Here is a 16596-nt window from a genome sequence, read left to right as displayed (position 1 = left end):
ACGCTCTCATCGTGAGTTTAAACCACTAGATCATCTCCTTTCATTGTCCTTTTCTCTCTTTTAAGTCAAATATCGCTATTATTATTGCTCATACTTAGTTAATAATGCAAACAAAGGCCAGACCAGACCAGAAACATTTACTGCATTAAAATACACGATTTTATTGACGTCATCTTAAATATCTCAATTACAAACAAGTGGAGGGAGGAAGAAGAAGTGCACTGTGGGAAATGTAGTCTTAGACTATCAGAATATCGGCGTATAAAAATACATTGATTATAATATTTGTTATTTTATATATTTATATGTATATACTGTATATTTTCAAGTCTGGACATGAATACAGGACAGATACGGAGTGGAAGACGTGCGTTTGAACCAGCGTGTGTGTTCGTACTCTAGGAAGCTGTATGTGAGAAGGTGTGAATGATAGAGAAAAATGTATCAGTGTTTGTGAATTCATAATGAATCTAAACATTAAAGCTACAATGTCTGGGAGAACATCAAACATTTACACTTTAAATTCAGTCTTACGGGTTTGTGAGGAAATTAGCGGTTGCATCCATGTTGCATTAATAGGACTTTCATGTCATGGTGAAATGACCATAATTACCAGTCTCCAAGTAGTAAAACCTGCCCATGTTTTTGTCGAACTTCCAAATGACAAGTCAGAAACTCACAATTTAATGAAAACTCTGGCTAAAACTGGCAGCAGCTTCAATTACTGGCAAACAACAGCTGCTGTACCTCTAGACATATATTATCTTTACTATTGTTTTGTTAAGTTTCCTGATGCACATTCACTGAGAATATGGAGGTAAATTAATGTAGTGATTAATTATTTTTTCTTTCATCGTGAGTAAAGCTGGAGATGCTGCCATTTTGGTGTTATGCACTCTCTGAATATCCAAGATGTAGATGAGTTTGTTTCTTCATCAGAACAGATTGGGAGAAATGTAGCCTTATATCACTTGCTCACCAATGGATCCTCTGCAGTGAATGGGTGCCGTCAGAATGAGATTCCAAACAGCTGATAAAAACATCACAATAATCCACAAGTAATCCACACCACTCCAGTCCATCAGTTAATGTCTTGTCAAGTGAAAAGCTGCATGTTTGTGTGAAATTAATCCATTTTTAAGAAGTTTTTAACTTCAAACTGTTGCTTCCGGCCAAAATATGAGTCCATAATCTATAATAATGCTTTCTCCAGTAAAAAAGTAGTCTCGTCTGAATGAGGAGAGAAATATGCACAGATAAAGCACCGTTTACAAGTGAAAATTGTCCAAAAAAGTTAACAAATGTGTGTGTAGATTTTGACGTGAGAGGAGAGTTGGAAGGACTATTTCACTGGAGGAAGCGTTATTATGGATTCTGGACTCGTATTTTGGCCAAAAGCAACAGTTTGAAGTTAAAAACATCTTAATCACTTCACAAGACATTGATTGATGGACTGCAGTGGTGTGGATTACTTGTGGATTATTGTGATGTTTTTATCAGCCAGAGTTTGGACTCTCATTCTGACGGCACCCATTCACTGCAGAGGATCCATTAGTGAGCAAGTGATGTAATGCTACATATCTCAAAATCTGTTCCAATGAAGAAACAAACTCATCTACATCTTGAATGGCCTGAGGGTGAGTTTATTTTCAGCAAATTTCCATTTTTGGGTGAACTATTTGTTTAAGCAGTAAGTGTAAGAACTTGGATTTTTCCATTAAGGACAATGCAGTGTGGTTGCATCTTATAAGACGGCCTAATGGCATGGGGAGCTCAACTACCGGTTACTTAAAATGCTGTGTAGGTAGGCAGATCGCTAGGTTTGGGAACAGAGCGCTAGACATTCATTAGTCGGGGACGAAAGCCATCCACACACAAAGGTCAGAGAACGTTGACGAGGAGATGAGACAGAGAATCTCCATCAGGATAACACTCCGTCCATCAGCGTAAAGAGGAATATCGACTGCGTTCTGCCTCAGTCAGACACTATGAAGGGGATTTATTGACTGGTTAGATGCAAGGTCTTGTGGGTCTCCTTGGGTTTTAAATTATCCTCAAGTTTTCAGGATGTCAGATGAGCTTTTGGTTCAGCCGTGGCTTTGAGACGTTTGCCACAATGTAACAATTATTTCAAAGCATAATCCGTTCAGTATGAGTAATGTTTTTAGCAAATCCTTTATCCTGGACTGTGTTATGAAGCATATACGTCCATAAATTTGGTTTTTCGACATCATAACCACAGCGGTGATGCTGGTGGCATTTTCCATGAATGCAAACACACTTAATTATGAATTTCTGTGGCAATCTAAGCTGCGGTAGTTCTCTACAGCCACCAGAAACACTTCTTTCGCAGTTTCTTGACGCGGCTCTTGGTTCGAGGACGTATGTGTGCGGGCTTTGGGATGGGGGCGGGAACATCGTACTCTGCTTCATCCAAGGCTTCCAGAATGCTTTGAAATCGTCCCTCCTGCACACGGAAGTCGTGCTCCACACTAGAAATACAGAAATAGATATTAGGAAAAAATGAATTATAAAAAAAAAGCAATTATGCATTGAAAGATGCACATATTACTGAAATTTGCTGAAAATGTACTCCCCTTCAGACCATCCAAGATGTACATGAGTTGGGTTCTTCATGGGAACAGATTTGGAGAAATGTAGCATTGCATCACTTGCTCACCAATGGATCCTCTGCAGTGAATGGGTGCCGTCAGAATGAGAGTTCAAACAGCTGTTAAAAACATCACAATAATCCACAAGTAATCCACACCACTCCAGTCCATCAATTAATGTCTTGTGAAGCCAAAAGCTATGTGTTGAAACAAAGAAACAAACTTTAAACAGTTTATTCTGGCTAAAATATGAGTCCATACTCCATAATAACGCTTCCTTCAGTGAAAAAGTTAATCTGTTGTCTCTCACATCAAAATCCACCAACATGTTTGTTTAGAACTGTTTTAGACTGTTTTTGTGCTCCATCTGTGCATATTTCCCTCATGATTCCGGCGAGATGACTTTTTCACTAGAGGAAGCAATATTATGGATAGAGGATTCATAAAACATCGTAATGATGTATTTGTTGCTTACAAACACAACTTTTCAAGTCACAAGACATGACTGGACTGGAATGGTGTCAATTACTTGTGGATTATTGTGATGTGTTTATCAGCTGTTTGGACTCTCATTCTGACGGCACCCATTCACTGCAGAGGATCCATTGCTGAGCAAGTGATGTAATGCTACAAATTCTCCAAATCTGTTCCAATGAAGAAACAAACTCATCTTCATCTTGAATGGCCTGAGGATGAGTATTTTTTTATTTATTTATTTTTTTGATGAGAAAAATGAGAAAGCAAGAGTAAAAAAGCAAAAAAAACAAAACAATGTTACATAAGTTAAATACATTGTGAATGTAATTTCTTGTTGTTTTTAAGGTCATAATGTAAAATATAAATATAAATGTAGCAAAAAGCATCATTACTTCAGTTTTCATTCTATAATATGCTGATTCACTGCCTAAGAAACACTTATTATTATTATTATTAATGTTGAAAACAGTTTTTTTCTGCAAACCATGATACATTAGATTTTTCAGGATTCCTTGATGAATACAAAGTTCAAAAGAACATCATTTATTTGAAATAGAAATCTTTTATTAAATGCCTTTCACTTTTGATGTTGCATCCTAAAGACATAAATGATTCATTGAGAGGATCATTTGTTTCGGGCTTGTAACTGCTGAGCAGCCACCTGAGCTTTGCACGGGCAAAGAAAATGTTGAAGAAGAGTGTGCATTTCTGTTTTGTAAAGAGCATTATAACCAAGCCCATCTCAAATTTTCTTCGTCCCTTGAGGACGAGGCATCAAGTCACGGAGAAGGAGAGAGATAAAGAAGTATGGAAGCAGAATTTGTGATGAACGGATCTTTTGAGGAAAGAGAGTTCTTCAGAATATCAAAAGAGATTTGCAGTTTGTCTTTTTTCCATTTTCATAATCTTGACTAACAGTTTTGGATATTGACCTGTCTTCACTGAAACAGACAGGAGATCTACTTTTTGCTTTGTCTTAAATACATTGTTTAAAGTTACTGTAGTGTGATTTTATTATGAAGTTTTGTGTCTGATGTGGTGGCCCTGTAGTGCACAACACAACAAAATTTAAATCGCAAATCTAATTTAACAACACAGCGGAACAAGCAGAAATGCTTCTTTCTCGACCACTATATAGGGTGCATTTAAGCTAACATTTCAGGCTTCATTCTAGATGTAATGGTTTAACAAAAATCCAAGTTTTCAACTTTTTTTATATGGTACCAATCTTTTTTTAATGAACCCTTGAGCAGGGTGTTAGCAGATGTTGCTTATTGCATTTGAAATGAGCCAAGTCATTTAGGCTATAAATGCAAAGTTCAAGTGTCCATAAAAAATATTGGTACAGTAAAAACTGTTCTGAATTTGGAACATTATTTCTAGTATAAAGGTTGAAATGTTAGCTTTAATGCACCCTTTATTAATGAATGGATGCATAAACACATAACCTAATAAATGAACGCATGAATGAATGCACAAATGCATGAATGACAGCATAAATGAATGCATGAATGCATCAACTAATGAATGAATGCATGAACACACAAGCAAATTAATGAATGCATTAACAAATGCATGCACACAGGAATGCATGCATGAGCAAATTTATTCATGCATGAACAAATATATGCATGCACGATCAAATTAATGAATGCATGAATGAATGTATGAACGCATAAACAAATGCATGAATGAATGCACAATTGCAAAAAAATGCATAAACAAAAACATAATTGGATGCATGAATGCATGAACGCTTAAACTAATAAATGAATGCTTGAATGCATGACCAAACACATGAACGAATGCATGAATGCATAAGCAAATAAATGAATGCACACATGAATGCATGCATGAACAAATTTATCCATGCATGAATGAATGTATAAGCATATAAACTAATGAATGAAAGCATAAATGCATGAATGAATGAATGCATGAACTCATAAGCAAATGAATGAATATAACTGAATGGATGCTTATACAAATATATGTATGCATGATCAAATTAACAAATGCATGAACAAATAAATGCATGCATGCTTGATCGAGCAGATTAAAGACACTTGTCAAGCCTACTGTGCATTTCATATGAGGAGCACTATTTGTATGACACAGAGTTTCTGCCTATTTAGTGTGCTCCGAATCAGTCACTTCAGTTAGGATGCTGCCTTAGAAGGAAGTTGCCTATGTAGACAGCAAAGCAGCTTGACAGCATTTGCAACAGAACCTCTGTATGTGTGTGTGTGTTCCTGGCTTTTCTCGACTGTATTGTCATGAGATTTAACTTCAATAGGAAATCCATCTCTCTTAATTGATTCCCGAGGCTTTACCTCAGTGTGAGTGCTGGAAACATGTATTAGTGTGCGATTAGCTCTTCATAGTACGGGAATAATGATCCTGTTTATCCCAACAGGAAAGAAAGGAAGAGAGATAACGGAGTCGAGGGAATTTCGTATGTGTGTGTGTTTGTGTGACAGGAGGGATATCGCACAAGTTCACAGTTTTCTCTGGCTTTATGATATGTGTGTTTGTGTGTGTATGTGTGTGTGTGTGTCCCTCAGGGCTTCATTACAGTTGAATGGGAGCTTGAGCTCACTGTCCCTTGATTATAACAAACATACAAACAGCTGACTCTAATAAATACATCACACACCTACAAAAGCACACACTCATCTATTTAACTGCCTGCTTAAAGATTTCTCCTTTTTTCTGAGTCTATGATAAATAGTAATAATGATGCTTGATTTAGCAAGAGGCACCAATTAAGACTGAAACAGTCTTGTTTCCTCTGAGTAGAGGAGATGCTCATATGTTTCTGCTGACCGTCGGATGTTTTTATCTGCTGTAGGATATTGATGCAACTCTTAAATCATTCTCATGTTTTCCTGGTGAATTTCTGTCTGTTTCTGCCCCCCAGAAGACACATAACTCAGATGTGGCTCTCCACACGATTTATAATATTTTAAATGGGTCATGGAAAATGGATTTTCTTGCTCTTTTGAGTAGAGTTTTAACCCTGTTTTTGTTTAACTCTAAATGATCAACATGATCAAAATGTTGCTGATAAACCTGTCACACACAATCTACTACATGCCTTCAACATACTATAGTTGATCTATACTATGTACAGTACATCTGCATCAGACAGATGTCTCAGATGTTGCATTGCATCTCTCTGCACGAGTGCTGCATTTTTAACATGGCTTTTAGACTCCAGTGTTCTGCTCTATTCAGTCACTGTCGACCTGTTTTTTAGCACAGCATGTCCTGTGTGACACCCGTTAATGCTCTCTGTGCAGCATTGAGCGCTGTTGCTGAAAGTCTGAAGAGTCACCGTGTAAAGTGAGGTTTTGTCAGCCTATAACCATCATAATAGCAAAAACGCCACTCCAAAGGAAATCACAAAATTATAAAAGGCTCCAATTTGGCATTTTTGCATGTGGTTGTTGCTGGGCTTTGATAAGTGTGAAATGCTTGATGTTGATAAAAGTCATGCAATTAATATGTTTTGCATGTTTGCGTCAGTTCTGAGTACTCGTACCATATCTGTTGTTAATGTTAAGGTTAGCCATTCACAGCAGAGGTCATTTGCATATAGTACAGTAGCAGAATCAGCCTGTTTAATTGTAAGGCATGGACAGGGAGGAAAATGGTCATAAAAGGCTAAAATGTGACATGATAGACATAAGTGGACTGCTGGGGTGATGTTTACCTGTATATAATGCAGGCTGTTTTCTGGCAGGTTGAGCAGTTGTTGATGTCCTGACCTGTTCTGTAAGAACAACGCCTGAAAAAACAAGAAAGTATGAAGACCTACACACACACACACACACACACACTTTAAGCATGTGATTCACACACAGAACATTGAATTAGAGGTCTGTGCTTTTCCATCCCACTTCCACCCACAATGAGTTTCTTCCTACACATGTCTGCGTTTTTATTTGTTATTTCCAGGTATTACAAAGAAGAGTCTTCTTTTCAGTAATGTCACAAGAGATGCTCTTATTGTAGCCTGTGTTTTAGTTGTTAAAGGTTTCAGTCCAGTTTATGTACATTTTAATATATATATATATATATATATATATATAATGTAATAATTAATAATAGTTTATGCATTTAGCAGACGCTTATATCGTCTGATATTTATTTTCCAATTAATTGAAAGTGCTGGAATGTTGTTCCAGTCCTATTTTGTAATTCAAAAAACTCTTGAAACTTAATCTGCATATAGAAACTAGAGTTTTTCTACAACTCAGAAATGTAGTCTTGTGTCACAACCAATAAAATCAAGGCCAGTGGGAATCCCACAGGCATACAGACCTCTATTGAATGTCCTTGAATATGTAATGAAAATGAACACTTGAAAACATACAACACAGTCACTTTCCTGATCGATCTTGAGAGATCTGAGGTTTGAATCAAAGCAGAGTTTTGACGAAACCGTGTGTGTGTGGATGGAGGAGAAAAAAGAGAGGGAAACTCTTAAGAGATTAAGAGAAAGGGTGTAAATGCGTTAGGAGGTGTAGCAGTAAAGATGAGACAGAAAGTAAGCCATCAGATGAGAAGGAGAGAGAAAGAGAGTTTGGGAGCGGTAGGGGGTCGATGTCCCATTGATGATCGAGATTCCCAAGGCGTTGCCGCAGGATGCATCAGTTACCAGGGGAATTATGGGATGATGGAAGTGTGGAATCACAAATCAAACACGCTTTCATGAACTCCAGAGCCTTAATCTCTCACTCTCACTCACCCTTCACTCATTGCCTTGTTCCTCTCCAGATCCTGAATGACATTGAGAAGAACTTTGATCTTTTCCTGATTATACAGCAGGTTTTCTTCTACATTCTGCAGCAGTCCATGTAGAACGCCAGGTGCACCGTTGCATTGTGGGATATCGTCTGTTGGAGGTGGGTGGGTGTCTTTAGAGTCCGTTTCCGTCTCAGTTTTAGGTTCTGATGGAGGAGGGGGTGGGGTTTGTGGTTTAGGCTCCGCCCCTGAGCCAATCAGAAGCTCTGGAGGTGCTGGTTTACATTTGACCTGTATTGGTTTCAAGTCTTTCTTGGGTAGAAGAGTGGGCGTGGCTTGGGACTCACAGCCAATCGGTTTAGACGTGGCAGATTTGTGCGTTTGCGTAGTCGCACACATGTCCTTTGCATCTTGTGATGCATGTTGTGCGGTTGATTCTGTTTTGACTCGTGTTTGCGTGTGTTGTGTTTTGTGCGTCGTCGAGTCATTATTGGGTTTTTCAAACTGTGTCGATGCCTCTGTTTTCACATCTTTTTTGTTGGATTGTGAAGGGGTGGAGCATGCGTTTTGCGTAGTGTGATTGGGAATTTGCGCATACATTGGCTGTCCAACCGTTGAGTTTCTTTTCTGCAAGCGAGGTGAACAGCTTTTCCTCGGCGGTGTCGGAAGCGTCATGCTCGTTTGAACCTGACTGGCGGCTCGTTTGCGACAAGCGGGTGCCATGCAGGGAGGGGCTTGAGACTGTCTCCGCCCACAGCTGGTGCACAGTCTGGGCGATGACGTCATCACGCGACATGGGCGAGGGGGCGTGTTGTACGAGCCGGTGGCTGGCCTGGCCGCCTCCCCTTTCAGCGACTGACCCCGCCTACATTCACGTGTCATTGTTTGGCTCTGCCGCCTTGCTTCTTCAGGCTCCGCCCCTTCGCTACAAACTCCGCCCACCACCTCGGGTGCAACAATACTTCCGTTAACGTATCGAGGGGTTCTTTTTAAACTCCCTCTTTGCCCAGATTGGTTTGGATCGGCTTTGATTTGACAGTACACCTCGCTCTCCTGGGACGTCCTGTCCTGTGCCACATGGTTCCTGGATGCTGCCTTGACGACATGCCTTCCATTGACTTCACAACGCCTCACCCGGTCTAGCGACATGGTTTCGGCAGGCGGTCCGTTGGCCGTACTGACTGTTTGAGTCCTCTTCTTCAATGACGGAAGCGAGCGGAGACCCGGCGACGTTTGGACGCCAACGCTGCACAGAGGGCCCCATTTCTGAGACAGGACAGCCCGACCACCAGCTAGAGGCACCTCCAGTGCCGGCACCGCATTGGATGTGTCAGCTGCCCGTCGGCCCATGACCTCTGCTGATTGGCTCAGCCCCCTGAGGAGGAGCTGGAGGGGGCGTGGCCTTCGTTTATAAGCATACTATCTAAAACAAAGATGATTATTCCTTGGTGTGTTTTGGGAAGTTGTATATTCCACAGCAAGTGATCGCATTGGTCAGAAATCCGTTTTCACATCCGTCTTGCCATCAATCCAGTGTCTAAGTCTTCAAATTCGTTGTTTGCCTGTCTGAGAAAGAAGAAATATGTGTGTAAAAGATATTAGACTGTGCATGTGCTACTCATAAATTACAGTCATTAAAGGGATAGTTCACCCACAAAAGAAGATATTTTGAAGAATGTTGGTATCCAAACAGTTGACGGTAGCCATTGACTTACACTGTATAAAAAAAGTATTATGGAATCATTGGCTACAGTCAGCTGTTTAGTTACCAACACTCTTCAAAGTGTCTTTTTTGTACTCAACAGAAGAAAGAAACTCAAGTTTGTAACAACTTAAGGTTGAGTAAATGATGAGAGAATTTTCATTTTTCGTGAACTGTCCCTTTAAATGTCCCTTTAAAGGAACACTCCACTATTTTTGAAAATAGGCTAATTTACCAACTCCCCTAGAGTTAAACAGTTGAGTTTTACCGATCTCCGGGTCTGGCGTAACAATTTTAGCTGTAGCTTAGCATAGATCATTGAATCTGATTAGACCGTTAGCATCTCGCGCTAAGCTACAGCTAAAAGTGCTACGCCAGACCCGGAGATCGGCTGAATGGATTCGAAAACGGTAAAACTTTAACTCTTATGGGAGTTGGAAAATGAGCCTATTTTTAAAAATAGTGGAGTGTTCCTTTAAAGCTGCGCTCTTGATCTGCACCAACAAAAAAGTAGCTAATTGCATTGAAGCTGTTTAAGAGGCTGTTATCAGATGATTTCATTCAGAGTAGTATTATCTTGTGCAAAACCAAGAGGATTTCAATTAAGGTGGTGATAGTAAAGGTGCACTCAGTAATTTTACTCTCATTATAAAAGTTTTTTACACTAAGAAGTGAAAAGTAATTTGAAAAAAAAAAGATTTAAATCATGTAGACTGTAGCACTATTCAATTGATCTTTTTCTGTTATTGGATTTTTTTTTGCACACAAAATAAATAAATCATGGCTAACTGTGAATAATCTATTTTTACAATTGGAAAATGTAATTGTAAATACAGTTTTTGAGTAGTCATGCATCCATGCAGTCTCGTATGTCCAGGTCATTTGATCTAGTGCAAGTCAAGCAAAAAATTACTGAGTGCACATTATAACAGTATTTAAACAGAAAAAAAACTAGAAACCAATGTGAATAACTGAGGTAACAGATGAATCAATTAATTAATTTTGAAAGGTTTGTTTAAATATACCATACAAATGAACCAATTCAATAAAATTAATCAAGCTTTGGAATGTCTTTTTGCATTTTAAAAAGAATTGATGTAGGATGGAACTTGCAGAAATTAATAATAAATAAAGACATTTATTTATTTATTTATTGAAAAAAAGAAAGAAAGAAATGCACATAATAAATAAATGATCCAGTTAGGAAACTGTATTTTAATTTTCAAACAATTCATAAATGTATACATTTAATTTATTTAAAAAGTAATATATTTATTTTATTTGCTAATGTACTCATTAAATTAGTGATTTATTGCATGTATTTATTTATATAATTATTTATAAATATTTATGAAAATATGTATTTATTTCATCTTCCATATAATATTGACTGACTTCATATGATTGTAAAGCTGTGTGTGCAATATGTGACAAAAACGTGTTTTATTATGATGCTCTTTGGAAGGAGCAACTTGATACTTGTTTTTTTTTAAAACAGCTAAACTTTTGAATAGTTAGTAGCACCACAACCGAGTTACTTTCTCACACGTGTGTGTCTGTAATCAAGAATGCTAGTCAACAGAAACCAAAGAGACATTCTTAAAGTTCACGTCCATCTCCTTCTCAGAGACTCCAATAACCCAACACGACTATTACGAATATTAATGAGGGTTAACAAAATCCCCCATATGTCAAATGCAGCTGATTAAAGTCTCACTCTCTCTCGCTGCTTCTCTTCCTGAAGGGCCTATTATTATCACTTTATTCCTCTGTAATCTCCTCCTCGTCTTAAGTGTTCTCCCTCCTTTCTTTTGCTCTTTGATAAGCTCTCTGTGTGTCTTGTAGTTCGTATCTTGTTCTCTGTTAAGCTTCTTTTCTTTTATGAGACAGTCTCAAAGCTTCCCGTCTCCTTTGACCCAAAAACTGTGTGTGTGTGTGTTACTTGCACTTTCTAACAAAACAGGCCAGAGTTTAAACACTATGAATGAATGAATGAATGAATAATCAGCAAATGTCAGCGAAATGAGGTTTTTAGCCTCAGGGTTATTATAGTACATAAAAAAACAGTTTAGTTACTTGAAATAAAATAACTGAAAAAACTGAAATAATATATAAATTAAAATTTAAGTAAATAAATTAAAATAAATATTTCAACTAGCTGTCAAGGCAACATTTCTTATTTTAATATAGTTTAACTTGAATAACTAAAACGGAACAAAATATTTTATAAAAATATACAGTATGTATAGACAGACAGGCAGACAGATAAAACCCAGAACTACTAAAAATGAGAAAAACATGCCACAAAATTCCTAAACCTTTAACTAAAATTAAAACAAAATGGAAAATATAAAAAAATAAAACATTCAAATTTTTTAAATAAAATTTATTGTAGTGTTATAGTTGAGGAACATTTACAGTTTTTTTCCTACAACATTCTCAAGACCTCAAATGTACATTTTAAAATGGTTGTGCTTTCAAAAAAAAGTTTGGTACATTGTAACTAATGCCATAATAATGTAAATTTATATGCATGATAAATCACTCTTGAAATGAGGTGTAATTTACGTTTTAGAAGAAATGTGAAAGTCTCTTGAAATAACATTAACCACAGACCTTATATGACTTATTTAAAAGTTACTCTTAAATCCAAAACCGCTTATGAAAAGCCATTATAGATTAGTTAGAAGAGGGACAGTCCAGAATAACCCTTATTAGACAGACATTAGATCCGTATAAAGTGACCTACTTTTCATGAAAAGTGTAAATTAGTTACACTGAAAAAAGGTGTAGAATCTGTAGAAACCATTTCAATTGAGAAATAGCTAGTATATTTCACAAATTGAAAAGGAAGCAAGTAACACATTAAAATTTAAATGAAGTTAAATGTGAAATTTTGAAGTAAAAATGCTGAATTTTCTTGTAAAATGCATTCTGGTCATCTTTTGAATTTATTTGTTTTTTTGTTTTTACACTGTAAATAATAGTGTATTTGATTCTTTATCATTGTGGAAAGTGCTTTGTGTGTGTGTGTGTGTGTGTGTGTGTGAGAGAGAGAGAGAGAGAGAGAGAGAGAGAGCGAGAGAGAGAGAGAGAGAGAGAGAGAGAGAGAGAGAGAAAAGAGTATTATTGGTCAAAAATGCTAATGACCCCCATTAGCCTCTAACAGATGAACATTATATTACAACACTACTCATTTATTTCATGTGCGCACACACACACACACACACAACAGTCCTAATGAGGAACAAAGCGTCGGTGTGTTTAATTATGAGAGTAATTGAAGTTAGTTTGGAATATTTGACTGAATATTTGCATTTCTTAGAGCAGTGTTTCCCAACCGGGGTGCCGCGGCACCCTGGGGTGCCGTCTGTCGAGAGCAGGGGTGCCGTGTAAAAAAAAATCATTTTTTAATATTCTTAAATTGCTAAAATGTTCAAAAAAGCATCTATTATATAATATCAATTTCTGATGTCGCCAATAATTAGAGATGCACCGAAATTTTTGCATAATGTTTACATAAAAGCCTACATTAAAAACTGTCATATAAATTGGTCTCTTCATTAGAAATTAGCCTACTGATTGCCACCATTAATGGACAATTTTTTTTTTATAATATTAAAAATATCTGTATGACATTATATTCTGCAGTTCTTCCCTGTTGTACCGAATATCTATACTTTTCAAATTATCATATCGAAGTTAGAAATTCAAATATTGTGACAAAATTAATTTTGTAGGGTGCCACAAATTTGTTAAAATTTCCAAAGGGTGCCGTGACTAAAAAAAGGTTGGGAAACACTGTCTTAGAGCATCCCAGAGATTACGTTCATTAGGATTATTTTCATTTGAACAAACTATTGGAGACATCCGAAGCCAAATCTCCTCCTCTCGTCTTTCATGTCTGCCGTCTCTGAATCCTCTGGAGAGGGAGTGTGGGCTGCAGGGCGGCTGTTTGCTCTGTGATGTGTTTAGAAGAATTTAGATTCATTGATCTGCTGGATTTGACACTTTTTGACCTTGGATTGGATCAGATTAAAGTACTGTGGTAATACCATGGTGTGCTTTTGCATTCATTGGCAGTCATTAACAAAGAGTTATGTATACCCATATGGTATACCATGATATTACCATGTTTTTTTGACATTTCACACAGTATTACCTTGTACCATTGAGATACTATAATATATGGAAAACATTCAGTACCTTAAAGTAATGGTAAATATGAAATTATACTGTATATATATATATATATATAATTTCACATCAATAGTGTTCATTTTAAACAAGAACTTGAAATGTAAACACAATTACCAATTACGCGCAAAGAAAAGGAAATCTAGTTTTTCCATCATGCTTTGAAACGGACTGCAATAGGAGCGAAAATGTTCAAATTAGGTGTTTTTTTGTGTGTTTTTGCACATAATTAACTGGAGAAGATCTGTTAGTGTTTAATACTGCTAATGGGTACTGCAATAACTAATAGTTAACTGCTATTTTAATGGATTCAAATTAAAAAAGTTGACATTACTCATATTTATTTTTTATTTTTATTTATTTTTTTATTTTTTTTGGCTTACCCAAATACTTACTTTACTGTAACTTGTTGGGTCTACTCAGTTTTAAGCATCATGGTACCAAATGTAGTCATTCAGATTTTTTTTTACTTTACATTTATTTAAATTTACTTGCTATAGAAACAATTTTAACCCAGAAATTGCTAGTAAATTTCAAAATTGATTGCAAAGAAACAGTAAGTAACACTTTGAATTAAATATAATTTTGAAGCAGAAAGACTGATATAGTATTTTCTTGTAAAACATACTCCAATAATCTTTGTTTTATTTACAACTTTGAAAAATCATTTTTTTTACAGTGTAGTTTAAGATATTATAGTGTACATCATCTGATACATCATTATGGTACAGACACAGTGCTTTTCTGTAAGGGCACCTTGTCTCTACACACACACACTCACGCGCGCACACTCCTTGAGTATTGTGTTCTTGAGGTCTCTTGTTGATCTTCGCTACGGTTCATCAGCACACAGTTAGATGTTCCACTTTCATCCCTCCATTCTCCAGCACACACACACACACACACACACACACACACTGAGAGTCTCTGTTGATCTCTTCATCAGCTCCGGTCGAGCCCTGCACTCCTCCTCTCTCTTCTCTTTCACACTCCGTTACTCCTGACTTTGATTTTGTCTTTCTGAGCCTCTCTTGTGTCATCATTCACACACACACACACACACACACACACACACACACACACACACACACACACACTTTATCAAATACTCTCTGGCATCTCTGCGTGCGGCGATCGATATTCAGGAGCCGCAGATGCAGCGTCCCGTCACCACACTGTCCTGAAAACACACACACCTTCCAAAAATTATGCTTTTGTCAAACCTGCCACTGGAGCAAAGAAAGTAAGTTTACTGGCCATAAATATTTACTCTCAGACATAAAACCATATTTTGCCTGATTTATTTTTGCTGAACTTATATTAGGAATATATTAGGAAGCTGAACTGGAATGACAGGAAGAGGAATTTACTGAATAGTAATTCAAAGATATATCTATCTATCTATCTATCTATCTATCTATCTATCTATATCGGTCTGTCTGTCTGTCTGTCTAATCTTTTTAGATATTTATTGTTTTATATATTGCTCTATTGTATCCTCCAAAATATTATGCTTTTGACAAACCTGCCACTGGAGCAAAGAAAGTAAGTTTACTGGCCATAAATATTTACTCTCAGACATAAAACCATATTTTGCCTGATATATTTTGCATTAGGAAGCAGAACTGGAATGACAGGAAGAGAAATTTACTGAATAGTAATTCAGAGAAATTCAACACAGGTTATGCGTTCTGTGAAATCTATCTATCTATCTATCTATCTATCTATCTGTCTGTCTGTCTGTCTGTCTGTCATTTGTTTTATATATTGTTTTGTTGTATTGTTCATCTATCATTCTTTCAGAATATAAATCTTAAAAGCTTTTAAAACTAAAAGCTTATAAAGCTTTTAAAACTTTTTTCAAAATGTTTTTCTTGACAATATTTGCTTTTATAGCTAAACTGCATTAAAAAAAATATTTTTCTTCTTTTCTCTTCATTTTAATTTAGTTTCTTCCATGTTAATTCTTAGTTTACCGTACCACTAGACCATATAGTGGAGGAAGGACACCAGTCAATTTGATTCATAAAATAAGGTTTTCATGAAAATATATGCATTTAATATTTTTATTATGAGTTAACAGTTTCATTAAAGCAGTGAGGAGCTCAAGTCCGTGTTGTAAATTGTGAATGTAGTCCTGAAGGTAATGAGTTTTGACTGTATTAATGATGCTCATTGCTTCACTGAATGGTCAGCTAGTTGGTAATTCCATTTTATTTACTCAACAGAGCCGAATTTTTATTAGCAAATGTCATTCACGGGTGTTTATTTTGAACCCTGTGTGCACAGAAATGAATCAAAACAACCAACAGCAGGCAGGATGAGCATATAGAGTGAGTGGAGATGGACCTGGTGTGTCGGTTTGAATGAAATATGTAGTTTGTAAAGTCTGTCTTCATTCTGTGCAGTGACTCCCAGCAGACAGTCGTCTGTTCATTATCCGGAGCCTTTAACTGCTTTCGGTGGGATCTAATGAGATTTGAAGAAATCGAACTCTTTTTTTCCCAATATTCCAATAACAACAATTACATCAAATGTGGTCTATTTAACTTCTTTTTGTAATGATTTGATTGGTTTGGCTGGCGGTTCATGCTTTTCTGGGGTATGATGTCATTCAGAGCATCAAACTGAACGAAGCTCTGGGAGATGTTACAAAGCGAGATACACACGAGTGTGTTTAAGCCTCTGATTTACACTATTAACCAGTCGGAGCGTACAGCACCTCTGAGACACACAGAAAGAGGAAAACGCTGCCAGTTATATTACACACATAACTCACACACACACACAAGGAAACCTAGTGGAAGAACCATTACACTAACAAACACATACATACAAACACACACACACACACACACA

General features: G+C 36.8%; 1 protein-coding gene across 3 annotated transcripts in view; it reads right to left on the bottom strand.

The window, feature by feature from the left end:
* Nucleotides 1-1634: 1634 nt before the first annotated feature.
* Nucleotides 1635-16596, bottom strand: part of LOC107754503 (protein FAM196B-like) — an 18853-nt gene continuing 3891 nt past the window's right edge. Inside the window, exons 2-4 of one of the 3 annotated variants that reach the window (XM_016570979.1) lie at nucleotides 7843-9404; nucleotides 6805-6905; nucleotides 1635-2492 (exon numbers count right to left, since the gene is read on the bottom strand). In XM_016570979.1, coding sequence (XP_016426465.1) covers nucleotides 2131-2492; nucleotides 6805-6905; nucleotides 7843-9188 — 1809 coding nt within the window. In that variant the 5' untranslated portion in view covers nucleotides 9189-9404 and the 3' untranslated portion in view covers nucleotides 1635-2130. The remainder of the gene's footprint in view (nucleotides 2493-6804; nucleotides 6906-7842; nucleotides 9405-16596) is intronic. The other 2 variants (XM_016570981.1, XM_016570982.1) reach the window with 2 other exon arrangements.

The sequence above is a fragment of the Sinocyclocheilus rhinocerous genome, unplaced genomic scaffold, assembly GCF_001515625.1.
Source record: "Sinocyclocheilus rhinocerous isolate Xijiao unplaced genomic scaffold, SAMN03320098_v1.1 scaffold50, whole genome shotgun sequence".
Classification (NCBI taxonomy): Eukaryota; Metazoa; Chordata; class Actinopteri; order Cypriniformes; family Cyprinidae; genus Sinocyclocheilus; species Sinocyclocheilus rhinocerous.
The sequence above is the reverse complement of the archived record's forward strand: the minus strand, read 5'-3'. Positions and strand labels throughout refer to the sequence as shown.